General features: G+C 38.4%; 1 protein-coding gene across 1 annotated transcript; it reads right to left on the bottom strand.

Moving 5' to 3' along the window:
• Positions 1 to 315: 315 nt before the first annotated feature.
• Positions 316 to 12,113, bottom strand: LOC122658137 (U-box domain-containing protein 33-like). Its single transcript, XM_043853042.1, has 7 exons — positions 11,879 to 12,113; positions 11,038 to 11,159; positions 10,315 to 10,436; positions 9,144 to 9,248; positions 8,447 to 8,912; positions 1,152 to 1,499; positions 316 to 1,022 (listed from the first exon to the last, which is right to left on the bottom strand). The coding sequence occupies exons 1-7, from the start codon at positions 12,060 to 12,062 to the stop codon at positions 336 to 338; spliced, it is 2,034 nt and encodes a 677-aa protein (XP_043708977.1). The 5' UTR covers positions 12,063 to 12,113; the 3' UTR covers positions 316 to 335.
• Positions 12,114 to 12,716: the final 603 nt, after the last annotated feature.

Here is a 12,716-nt window from a genome sequence, read left to right on the forward strand (position 1 = left end):
ATGTTTGCTTCTAGATCCTGGAGATTTGGCGGATGTGGTTCGACATCTGGGTCACCCGCTCAACCCGCCGAGAGGGTGGTTTGGGGTGTGACAGCTTTCGTACACATTCAGGTATGATCCAAACCCTAGTTTGTTTGGATCTTGGTGTATGTGAATTAACATCTTTCTATTTGTAATTATCTCGGCTAGGGCCATAATCCTCTCTTGTGTATAATCTACTCTTGGAGACTAATCTTAATCAAGGAATTCCATTCTCCAACAAATGGGTTTAAAAGAGTTTCAAAGGGATCTATACATCTAATTCATCTTAGCATCATACAATACCATTTCCAATGTCAAATTTGATTCTCCAGTAAGCGGAGCAGTTTCCACACCTCTAACTCAAGGTTTGGCCGGTTCTTCCTGTTAATCTCACAGCACCTCAATGCCATTTGAGTGAGTTGCTTTGCCTGAACCAAAGGCCAGTCACCTGCTGATGCATCTAACATGGCATTCAAGGCTCCCTCTTCCAATGCAAATTGCACTTTCATTGGCAAACCCAAGGCTGGTCTCCCAGTCAAAAGCCGTAACAGTACAACTCCAAATGAATACACATCAGCCTTTGGTGTTAGCACTCCAGTTGCAAAATACTCAGGGTCTATGTAGGCAAAAGTTCCCTTTGGAGCTGTACAATAAAGTGTGTCTGTGTAGGTTGAGCTTTCATCACGAGAGATAAAGCTAGAAATCCCGAAATCACCAAGTTTGCTAACAAAGTTTACATCCAGAAGGATGTTTGATGGTTTGAGATCCCCGTGAACTATGCTGTGAGGTTCATTGGAGTGAAGGAAGATGAGGGCGGAGCACATCTCCTTGGCAATACGTATTCGAGTTTTCCACGATAGAGGGGGAGTGCCATCCTTACATTTGAGGCGATCTTCAAGGCTACCATTAGTAAGGTACTCAAAGACAAGTGAAGAAGCTTCAGGGCAAGCTCCAATGAGAGTGACAAGGTTTGGATGCCTTACCTTGCTCAAGACATCAACCTGAAAACACCCAAATTAAGGTTTGGTATATATAAGTGAATGAATGAATATGCTCTCTTCCTACAGGTAGATATAAGTCTATATAATGAAATTAATTTTGTAGCAGATAGATAAAGTGATTTTTTTTACCTCCCGTTGGAAATCTGAACTGCTTTGCCCTTCCAAACAATGATTGTGAAACCTCTTAATAGCCACGGGGGTTTGTCGAAGGAGTCCTTTATAGACATTCCCAAATGCCCCTTCTCCAATCTTCTTGGATGGGTTGAAGATCTCAGTGGCTGACTCAATATCCAAGGCAGAGAACACCGAGAAGAACTGAGGTCTCTGCAAGTTTGCAAACTCTTCCTCTCTTATTCGGAGTTCTTCCATGATTTGATCCCGTTGGCTCTTCAGTATTTTGAGTTCCTGCCTTTCTCTTTCAAGTTCTTCGTTCGTTCCTTTCTTCCCATCATTCTCATTAAAGCTTTCTGACTTTTCCTGTAAAAGGGTTGATATCACTGTTCAGTAGTGTGATATGCACATATAAACCACATTTATCAACCTCAACTCAGCTGAAAATTTTTAATGCAGAGGCCACCCTTTGGGCTGCAACAGGGTCCGATTAGGCCGGGCTATATAAAACCCTAGTCCAACCCTAAGTCTCCTTAGCTGGGCCCAGGCTTGACACGATTCTGATTTAGGACCTAAAAACTCCAACCCTGACCTACCCTCAAGGTCGGGCCAGGCTGACCCTGATTGGGCCTGATCATGGGGAGGGGGAAGGAAATGCATGGGCTGGAATGGACCGGGGAGAAAATTATCAATTTTACTTAAAATAACACTATAATAAAATGTATTATATCACTTATTATCTTCATATATAATATATTATATAACGAAATGTGGGTGAAGTTTAAAGTTTATAATATATATATATTATATTGATATATATTTTATAGTACAACTTAAAACAAGGTCGAGCTGGGCTGGGCCAAGCTTAGCACAAGGTCTCAACCCTGATCCCAACCCGACCCTGAAACAGGGCCAGAAATTTCCAACCCTGACCCGTCTTCAGTTGCAAATATCTCAGCCCAGACCCTGTTTGGACTCTGAGCGAGCTAGGGCGGGTTCGGGCCGACAGGACCAAACTTGCACCCCTGCCCACCCTCCCGGACAGAAAACCTCCACCCGTAATGTTATTTAGTCTATTTTCAGTTCAAGTATGAATAATCCAAGATAAGTAACGTCTCGATTTCTTTTATCGTTATGCATTTACTTGTCTCCTCTTTGTTCCGTCTGCAATTCATTATCCGTAGATATAATTATTTTTTTCCCAATCTTATGTATGGTAGAAACTGAAAAAAAAAAAAAACAGAAGTGGAATGAAAGCAAGGACGTCAATTAGAGGATGTATCTTCTATATGGAACTGATTATTAGCTGAGAAGTGTTACAATGGTTCCCAATCAAATGAGTTTTGACATTTTTAATTAAACCAAGTTAAAAGGGGACAAAAAAATATATTGTCTCATACTTTTCTACGACCTAACCCTCCTCTCTAATAAAAACAAATGACTAAGTAGCTGATTCAAATATTTTAAATTAGTTAGGGAGAGAACCCAAATCCGGGAAAAGTATATTAACATTTTACAAACCAAGCCAATGGACGGAGGGAGAAACTGCATTTCAATGGGTGTCGGTTCGTCATACCGGAGGACCTACTTGGCTATTGAGGAGAAATGGAAAATGTGTAAGTGATTGTGAGAGAGTGTGTCCTGCATTAATTTTAGCTTGCCCATCCTTTTCGCAAGTAGTTACTTATTGGTTTAAGCCTCTTGTGTTTATCACTCAAGATTACTTATTGGAAATGCGGCCTTGTTGGCTGAGAAGGGGGGTGTGAAGCATTCTAAGCAGCGTAAAGGAAAGACTGGGTCGGAAGTGGAACAACAAGGTTGCAAACGGTCGAAACGCTTGGCTGCAGAATCCTCTATTCTCCAATGAAAGTTCTGTTCTGGAATACTAGAGGAAGTAAGAAGCGCATTACTCGAACGGCGCTATCGTCAAGGATCTGGTTTGTTATACGGAACCAAAGGTGGAGGTTAGTAGGTTTCCTACGTTGTTTTTTAATAAAATGGGTTACTCAGCTGATTTGATTCATAATTTGCAACTGGACTCCATTCCGAATTTGTGGGTAATTTGGAAATTGGGGCTGCCTCGCCCATCAGTTATCTTCTCTTTGGATCAACAAATTTCTTTGTCTGTTAACTAGAATGGGGGCAGGTGTTTATTTCGATTATTCATGCCAGCTGCTTTAGAATTAATAGGAGGGAGTTGTGGCCTGTAACTAGGGATTTAAATGCCACCTTTTTATCTAATGAGAAGAGAGGTCCTGGTGCGTTCTCGGTAGGCTTGGCATTGGAGTTTAGTGCTTGGGTTGATTCTTGTGGTCTCATTGTTGTTCCCTCCATTGGGAAAATTTTCACTGTGTCCAATAACAGGTCCAGGGGTTGTGTGGAGGCGGTTTAGGATCGTAGCTTTGGTAATTCAAAATCTTTTCAGGGTGATGCCTCGTGTGGCGTCGGATCACTCTCCTTCATTTATTGCTTCTGAATCCCTAGGCAAGCCGAAAAAATGCTCCTTTTCAGTTTTCATAATTTTTGGGTGGAGAATTCTGAATTCATTGATTTGGTGCAACAGTCTTGGGTGCAGCCTATGCTTGGGTCTCCCATCTTCATTTTGAGTCATAAACACAAGAGACTTAAACCAGTGTTGAGGTTTTGGTCCCGGGGGGCATTTCCAAATTTTACTTTGTCAGTGAAGGAGGATAAATTTGATTTAAAAGAAGTGCAAGAAACCAAGAATACTTGTGGATCCAATGAGTTTCTGTTTGGGCAGGAAGCTGATGCTAAGATAAGGTACTTGTTAGCTCTGAAGGACAACGAAAAACTATGGAGGGAGAAGTCCAGGATTAAATGGCTTAAAAAGGGTGATTGCAATTCTAAATTTTTTCATCTTTCTACGGTGTTAAGGAGAGCAAAAAATCATATTAAATGCTTGAAAAAAGTGATGGTGTTTTGGTGTCTGATACGGCTGAAGTGGTTGACTATGTTAGTGATTTCTATGCAGGTTTCCAGAAGTCGGTTCCTTTGGAGAAGCACTTGGATATTTGGGATGTGATCCCTTCCATTTTTGGCGAGGAGGATAGGGTGGTTTTGGATTCGGTTCCAGGGTTGGAAGAAGTGAAGAAAGCAGTGTGGGATCTTGATCCTGAAAGTTCGGCTGGTTCTGATGGGTTTCATGGCACTTTCTTTAGGCGGTGTTGGGGTGTGGTGGGCGAGATGTTGGGAGGGCGGTTGCTAATTTCTTCAAGGAGGGTATAATGCCTAAAGGGATTGATAACTATTTAATCTCTCTTATTCCTAAGGTGGAGAGTGCAATTTCTTTGGAGAAGTTTCATCCTATATGTATGGGAAATTTCTTTTGCAAAATTACCTCAAAATTTTTGGCAAACAAGTTGGGAGAATTCTTACCCCGTCTTAGCTCTGAGGAGCAAGGTGCTTATCAGAAAGGGAAGGTCATCTTTTCTAATATTTGTTTGCCTTCAAAACTGAGAAATCTTATGAATAAGGTTGTGAGGGATGGTGGTATAGGGTTTAAGCTGGATTCATAGAAGGCTTAAGAGTCTCGCGTGGGATTTTTTATTCATGGTGCTACGCAGATTTGGTTTCACTGATCAGTGGATTCTTTGGTTTCATTCTTTGTTGTCTTCTGCTAGGATCTCTGTGCTTGTGAATGGAGGTCCTGTGGGTTTTTTTTGTTGTGGAAAGAGGGTTGCACCAAGGCGATCCCTTCTCCCCATTACTATTCATTATTGCGGAGGAAGTTCTATGTAGGGGGCTTAAAAGGATGGTGGTTGAGAACAAGATCTTGCCCTTGAGAGGTCCAAGAGGTGTCCCTACCCTAGGGCATTTACTTTTTGCTGACAACATGTTTATTTTTATTAATGGTTCTCTCAGCCTCTCAGGTATGTCAAGGAGCTGAAATATTTCTTGGAGAAATACTAAAGCTTCTCGGGTCAGAATATTAATCTTGTGAAAAGCAAACTTTTCTGTGGCGCAATCATCCCTTCTAGAAGGCGGCAGATCTCTGACCTGCTAAATATTCCTTTGTGTAATCTTCCCACTAAATATTTGGGTGCATAAATTTTTAAAGGGAGGGTTACTAAGGATAGAATGATGCCTTTGGTCGATAAATTCAAGCTTCTCCTCTCGAGCTGGAAAGGAAAGCTCTTATCTTTCGCAGGGAGAGTTGAGCTTGTGTGCTGAATGATGTTGAGTATTTCCGTTCACAACTTCTCTGTATATTGGTGGCCTGCTTCTTTGGTGTTGATGATGGAGAGTTGGGTCCGCAACTTTATTTGGTCAGGGGATATTGAGGCTAGGAGGGTTCTATCGGTCAAGTGGGATTCGGCATGCAAACCGAAGTCTGAAGGTGGTTTGGGTATTCATCGGCTTCGTGATCTGAATGTGGTGCTGCTATGTAAATTGGTTCGGTTGATTAAGTATGATGATTATTTGGTTAGTAACTTCTTGTGTACGAGACTTGTAAACCCTGATGGCTCTCTAAAGTCTCAATCTTTGTCCTCTTCAATTTTGCCGGCATTCGGATGATCTGGGATTCTGTTAAGCAGCAGCAAAGGTGTGTCATCAGTAATGGCAACTCTGTTAAAATTTGGAGTGATTGTTGGTTGGGCAGTGAGTCAATTGCGGCTGCTTCTGAGCTTGGCCTTGATTGGTTTGTGGATAAATCCTCATTAGTTGCTGATTTCATCTCCAGGTCCTCTTGGTCTCTTTTGCAGGTCTGTTTGACTTTTCTTGCAAATATTTTTACTTCAATTAAGAATATTTTGCTGCCCTCCTCTCCTTGCTTGGATGTCTACTTTTTGGGCATTGCTCCTTCGAAGGCTTTCTCTGTGAAATAGACTTGGGAGGTTATTAGGCAGAAAAACCCCAAAGTTTCTTGAGGGAAAGTCTAGGAGTTTGGAGGCTATCTTTGTTGGGTTCCTCACATCTCTGAGGGAGATTTCGAGGTTTTTCACTTATCCAGCCTCTTCTTTTTTAGATCTAAATTGTGCTAAATGGTTGGAAATTCCTATTCTCTCTAAGTCCGCACAGGTTAATAGAGAAGTTCGGTGGTGCTCTCCTCCTCAAGGATGGGTTAAGCTCAATGATGATGCATGTTCCCTAGGGAATCCTGGTAAGCCTGGCACGGGCGATGTTCTTAGGGATGACCAGTCTGCCTTGGTGTCAACTTTTATCTTTTTTCTTGGCATAAAATCAAACTATGTGGCAGAGTTCTTGGCTATTTTTCATAGTTTGTTGCGAGCTAAGGAGATGGGGGTGACTTGGTTATGGGTTGAATGTGACTCGATGGCAGTTATTGATGCTTTTTGTTTTGGTTCTATTCCTTGGTTTGTCAGGCAGCTTTGGATGGATTTGCAGGCCTTCCTCCATTCAATTTCTTGGAAGATCTCTTACTATTTTCGGGAAGCTAATCTAGTGGCAAATTCCTTGCTAAATCTATGGTAAAAAGTGCTGTGTTTTCCCCTTGGATTTCGGATTTCCCTCCTTTGGTTTAGGTTTTTTTGTCTAAGGATGCAATAGATAGGCCTAGATTCAGATTTGACTAGTTTCTAGTTTGTTATATTTTGGGGCTTCTGGTTTTTTTCACCCTTGGCCTGGTGTTTTTGTATTCGTCTAAGTATGCCTAGACATTAAATTCTTGTATTCTTTTTTTCTCTTAATCTAAATTTTCTGATCCTAAGCAAAAGAACTCAAGATTAATTATTTAACTTTTTCTTATGATCTCATGATTATTGCCAAGGTTTCCACCTTCTCTATTTTGTCAATTAAGGAAGCTTTGGATATCTTCTCGGAAATGTCTCTTCTCTGTATCAATCCTCTTAAATCTTTGGCATTCTTCTCTGGAGTCTCTGATGATGTAAAAGTCCAACTAAAATACATAGTGAATGTTCCTTAAAGGTCAATTCTCTATTTAGTATCTAGGTCATCCTTTGATCTCTTCGAAACTATTTGCTCATCATTATTCCCCTATTTTAGATAGGCTTCAGAATAGATTAAAATTATGGAAGACTAAGATTATAACTTTTGCGGGCCATCTTGAACTCATAAAATCAGTAATGTAAAATTCATATATCTACTAGTTTGGAGTTTTTGGTCTTCTGGCCTCCAACATTTGTAATATTGAATCTATTATGTCTTCTTTCCTTTGAAAAACTAAAGAAAACCCTAATTTTCTTCATCCTATTAGTTGGGCAAAAGTTTTCCTTTCAAAAATGAAGGCAAATTTGGACTTCGCATAGTAAAGGGATCCAACATTGTAGGCATCATAAAAGTTATATAGAAAGTAGTTTTTAGACAGAAAAGCGTTTGGACTAACTGGGTATACTCAAGATACTTAAAGTCAGATGCCATTTGGACTACCACTTACACTAATGATGCATCTTGGACTCAGAAGAAAATTCTTTGGTATAAACACATTGTTAGTGGTGTCATTCATTCAAGCATTGATGATAGATGTAATACTTGTGGTTTGATAATTGGAATCCTAGTAGTGTGCTCACTTTTAGATATAGAAATCATAAAAGATATGATGCTGGATCTAAGAAGATGGCCAAGGTCTCTTCTATTATTTGGGATGGAATTTGGCGTTTAGGACATAGTACTTCCAATAACCTAATTGAGGTTTGGTCTAATCTTTCTTTTGCACTGCTGAGGCCAAGGGGTAGTTGTGATTTAGTTCATGGCTTCCAAATTTTTCCAAGAAAGTTACCTCTACATCTACCTGTACTTCTACCTGGAATTTAATTAGATCAAAATCCCAAAGATCCCTGGCATAAGATTGTCTGGTTTAGTTCAGTTATTCCTAGGTATAGTTGTATAGTATGACCTGCTTTGACTTTATCTCTTCCTCCCCGCCCCCCCCAAAAAAAAAAAAAGGTAGTGAAATAGAAATTATACCTTTTTAATGCCAACCATTGTTATTTTTTAGTATATGTTCATAATTATTATTATTATTGTCCAATAGATAAGAAAAAGTTAACTTTATGAATTTGATTATTACTAATATATGGTAAACAAACTAGTTGCAATTAAGTATTTGTAACTACTGACTACTACGGACTCTTTCAATAGTCATCAGATATGAAGCTTTGAAAATTCTGTATGAGCTCATAGTTAGTATTTGAATAAACTAGATCTTATTATCTACCATTTACGTAGTTAGAGATAAAAATATTCAAGACCAAGCATTACAATTGATAATTAATCAACATTCAAGAAGATTAATTGATTAAATGAGATAAAAAATCTGCAGAAGAATTCAACCCACTTTGCAAATTAAAATGTAGTAAGTCACAAGCACATACCAGTAAAAGCTCAATAGTAGAAGATGATGAATCATTATCAGTCGTCTCACTCCGTAAAATTGACTCTGAATTGCCAATTGGAAGTCGCGATGAACAGTCTGAACTCTGAGAAGAAAATCTAATTGGTTTTTGTATTCCTAAAGCCTCTCCTCTGGAAGAAGATGCCTTTTGTTCCCTTCCTGTTGAACTCTCAGTATTTCTTTTACGAGATGAAAAAGCTCGTCGGAATAGGTCCTGAACTGGATTAGTAAGTTTTGTAGGGACTTTAGTAGTGTCACTTATGGTAGATGTAGCTCGTTGGATTTGATTCTGAACTGGACTTCTTGGCCAACTACTACCACCAGCACCATGGCTGAATGATTTGGGAAGTTGTATATTTCTCGGTTGATCTAGTTGGCGAATTATCTTCATAGGACTATCCAGGACTGATGGAGCCTTTATTGCAGTTTCCTCTGAAATACCTTCCCTGTTGGATTTGGTTCCAATTTTAAGTTTTCATGATGGTCAAATTTGAAAAGAGAAAAAAAAAAAAAATAAATAAGAAAAACTATGAGGATAAGTATATCCTGCAGGGTCATGAAACAGACAGATTCAAGAAACTAAAAATATAATTAATAAGTATTATTAATGATGTGATTCGCTAATTTGAAAGTTTCAAAAAAAATGGAAAAACAATAAGGGAAAAAGATAAGAATACCTCTCGAGGATGAGATGCCCTTTGCAGACAAACCAAATATGGCAGGAAACTGGGGCCTCATTGTAGACAAAGATTGCTTTCTTGGATTCCAGCTTTTCCATTTTCCTGAAATATAATAGAGCTTGGGTAAGTGATTTGTCTCATAACATATATGGGTTAGCAAAGTGACTTATTTTTTGGTAATTTTAGTAAAACACATCTCAGGTACCTGATAGACTTTGATCCATAAATGTGCAAATGTTTATAAAAATTCAAATAATCTATAAGGAATTTAATGAAGAGTTTATGCTGTCTTTGTAGGTTGGTTGACAGCTCAAATTGGCTCATAATGTTTCTCATGACCCTTGTCCCTCCCCCCCCCCCTCCCCTCCCCTACCCTAATTCTTTCAAAATCAATGTTTGGGTCTAGAGCAAGAGGGCACAGTTTGTCAAGACCATGACCCATCTCAAAACTTGTGGTACTGTTTGCCACATGAACGTATTAAGCTTTCATCTTAAAACCAATTGGTTCAAAGTGGGATTGCCTCTTGTGGATCTTATACTTGATAGTTGGAGCACTCACAGTCGATGTGAGATTATTACCTCAATATTACCCCTTACGTGTAGGCCTCTTCTGGGCTCTGTCTTCGTGGGTATATGGCCCATTATCGACGGAGGCCCAACATACCCGCTTTGAAACCATATTAAGCTTCTATCTTAAAACCAATTAGTTCAAAGTGGGGTGGCTTCTTCTGGCTCTTATACTTGATAGTTAGAGCACCCACAACCAATGTGGGATTATTACCTTAATATAAGGAAACAAATCTTAATACAGATATGCCTCAGTTACACCTAAACATGTCTCAAGTTTGAGTCCAAACAAACTCTTAAAATTTGTCAAAATAAAATAAAGGAAAGAGGTTGAAAAACAGTACCCTTAGAGCAATTTTGGACCAATACAAATATCAGCAATAATCATACATGGAGGACTATCTAATAGAATTAAGGATTCCTAAAAGTCGCAAAAAGGTGACCTTGTGAAGATGGTGAAGATCAGCCCTCCACATGGCTCAAAAAGATGGGTGTTCAAAGCAAAGTCTTCTTACTTGGTGGGCGATGGTATAAGAAAACAAAAATAGGTACATGGAGATGAACATATAATGGTTGTATATTTTTATTAGATGGTTCATACTCTGAATAATGCCTGTCTGATGCTGCTCTCATGACAAGTTTTGTGATCCCATGCTGCGCAATGAGCTCTACAATCCCTCTCTCAACATTTTCCATTTCAATGCATATTGGCTCTGCATAGACCTGTAAAGATGAATTAGTAAGGCCAATAATCATTAAGAACATGAACAATGTCCAACTCCTTTTGGATGAGCATATTTCAAGCTATTGAAAATAACATGGACCATCTAATTGTCGAAATTGACAACAAAGTACCGATCTCTATCTTCATCGGTGAGTGCAATGATTCACCACTTTCAGTGATTCCTATTATCCAAGATATTACTTATCTGACATTGAGTTTATAGTCATGTACTTTTGCTTTTATTCCAAGAGAGGTCAATAGTTTAGCTAACTTCCTTGCTAGGAGGATTCCGTCCTTGACATGTAGGACTAATTGGCCAATATGTACTCCATAGCTTCTCGAAACTTGTAATTTGGATTCCAAGTATACTATACACTCTTATTAGTAAAGCTTTGTTTACCAAAAAAAAAAATTTAAATTCACAATTACCCAGGGAAAAGCCTTCAACAAGAATCATTATTCTTACACAGCTTATTCGATTTCTTTCTTAATCTTAAATAGAATAGACAATATTGCTTGATTTAACTATAAAATGTTAATTGTTTCTGCGAAGTAAATCAACACCAAAAGTAGTCTAAGGAAAAGAAAAAGAAGCATTACCCCATCATCGAGACAAATGTCAAGGTACTCTTTTAGAAGATTATTCATTTCCTTCTTTTCCTTTTCTCGGTGTGCTCTAACTTGATGCCTATCTAGTCCATCTGCTTTAAATTTCCCACCCACTGAAATCCAAGGAAAAAAAATCAAAACAAACCATTAGAAATAGCTATTAATGAGGGATTGAATAAGACAGTAAAAACCTAACTAGAATCCACTAAAAGAATATATATTTTCACTGAGAGGCTGTTTCTTAACTCAAACCCATGAGCACTTGGTCACAATGGAGCAACCTTATCGTTGCACCAAGGCCCACACTCTTGAACTAGACATTATTGGACCAAATTTACCAAATACTTTGATTCAACAAAACCTTATCCAAACAAGTTGGCCGTAAAAAGCAATATAATGTATAAAAACATTGGCGGAGTCATACTTTATCAAATCTAATTCCCAAAATCATGAAACTGTTAATTTATTCAACTCACAGAAACAGCTCAATGAATTCCCCTCTAAGGATGGTTAATTTGTGGAATATGTCTAATGTTTTTATGTATAAACCATTTCGGATGCTATGATTAGTATCATAGAAGTCACTGGAAATGGTTCATACAAGGCCAGAATATATTGAAAATTTTCTACACAACAGGTCTAATATGAAGAAAATCTTTATCCATGGATCACAAATCTACAGTACTGCATAGAAAATTTTCTACTTTTGTTTTGAGCAACGACTATGCTCCGAAAAGAAAAAGAAATCAATGTTGATTTCTAAAGCAACCATATTCACTCACATGAAAGAGGTTCAGATAGAACCTTGAGAAATTTGAAATTTGAAACTTACTGACACAGATCTCTTGAGCTGGCTGGTGAACATGAAGAATGTAGAAATTCTTCCTCCGAAAGTTCTTCAGTGCCCAAACCAAAGTCCATATGCTTTCCTTCATAACATTCCCCAGTGCCACAAAGATCTTGTCTTCTTCAACATATGAAGATCCCTCTGTATTATCTTCACCACCACTCTCCATCAATCAAGAGACTTTGACAAAATTATGAAACTTTTTATCCTTCTAATCCCCTGCAGATCAAGATCAAGAAACAGGATTAATCAAGATGATAACCGCAATAATTTTGGTGCATATCCATTCCATGGGAGTTTCCTTGATCATTTGACCGTCTTCCGCCTTCTGAATCTCTCTATCTTTTCTCTACTGAAACCCGGCCAATATGAGAAAAAGAGAAAAGATAACCAAAATATAGAGTTATTTAAACAATCTCACAAAGGATTACATTATATATTATTATATATTAAAATGAGAATATCTCAATATTTCCAATTATTCTGATCACGTTTAATTCTGACCGTCACGTTTCATTTACCAATTATTATTTGAATTGAAAACATTTTTCTAATCAAAAGTCAAAACTACTGGGGCGACTCATCCACTTGGAAATATAAAGCCAAAACGTTTTTGTGTACAGCAGCATCCAATAGGGTATCTATGTGTGATCCCCACTTAGCCGTTACATGTAGATTATTAGCGGATTTTTTTATATAGATTGGTAATACACCATAGGTCTGATCATTGGATATCGATCTAAATAATGGTTTCGATTGCAGCTCATCAAATCTCATACTTAAATTCAAGTAATATCGTCATAGGAAGTGAGGTCTCGTGATA

The sequence above is a fragment of the Telopea speciosissima genome, chromosome 4 (assembly GCF_018873765.1).
Source record: "Telopea speciosissima isolate NSW1024214 ecotype Mountain lineage chromosome 4, Tspe_v1, whole genome shotgun sequence".
Taxonomy (NCBI): Eukaryota; Viridiplantae; Streptophyta; class Magnoliopsida; order Proteales; family Proteaceae; genus Telopea; species Telopea speciosissima.

What these genes read in the sequence shown, in the direction of transcription:
- LOC122658137 (XM_043853042.1), bottom strand. Translation starts at nt 12,062, where the DNA reads ATGGAGAGTGGTGGTGAAGATAATACAGAGGGATCTTCATATGTTGAA. An exon ending in TCAGACAGGCATTATTCAGA is followed by an intron (nt 9,249 to 10,314) that starts GTATGAACCATC and finishes ATTATATTTCAG; the next exon opens with GAAAATGGAAAAGCTGGAAT. An exon ending in GTTCAGATTTCCAACGGGAG is followed by an intron (nt 1,023 to 1,151) that starts GTAAAAAAAATC and finishes GGGTGTTTTCAG; the next exon opens with GTTGATGTCTTGAGCAAGGT.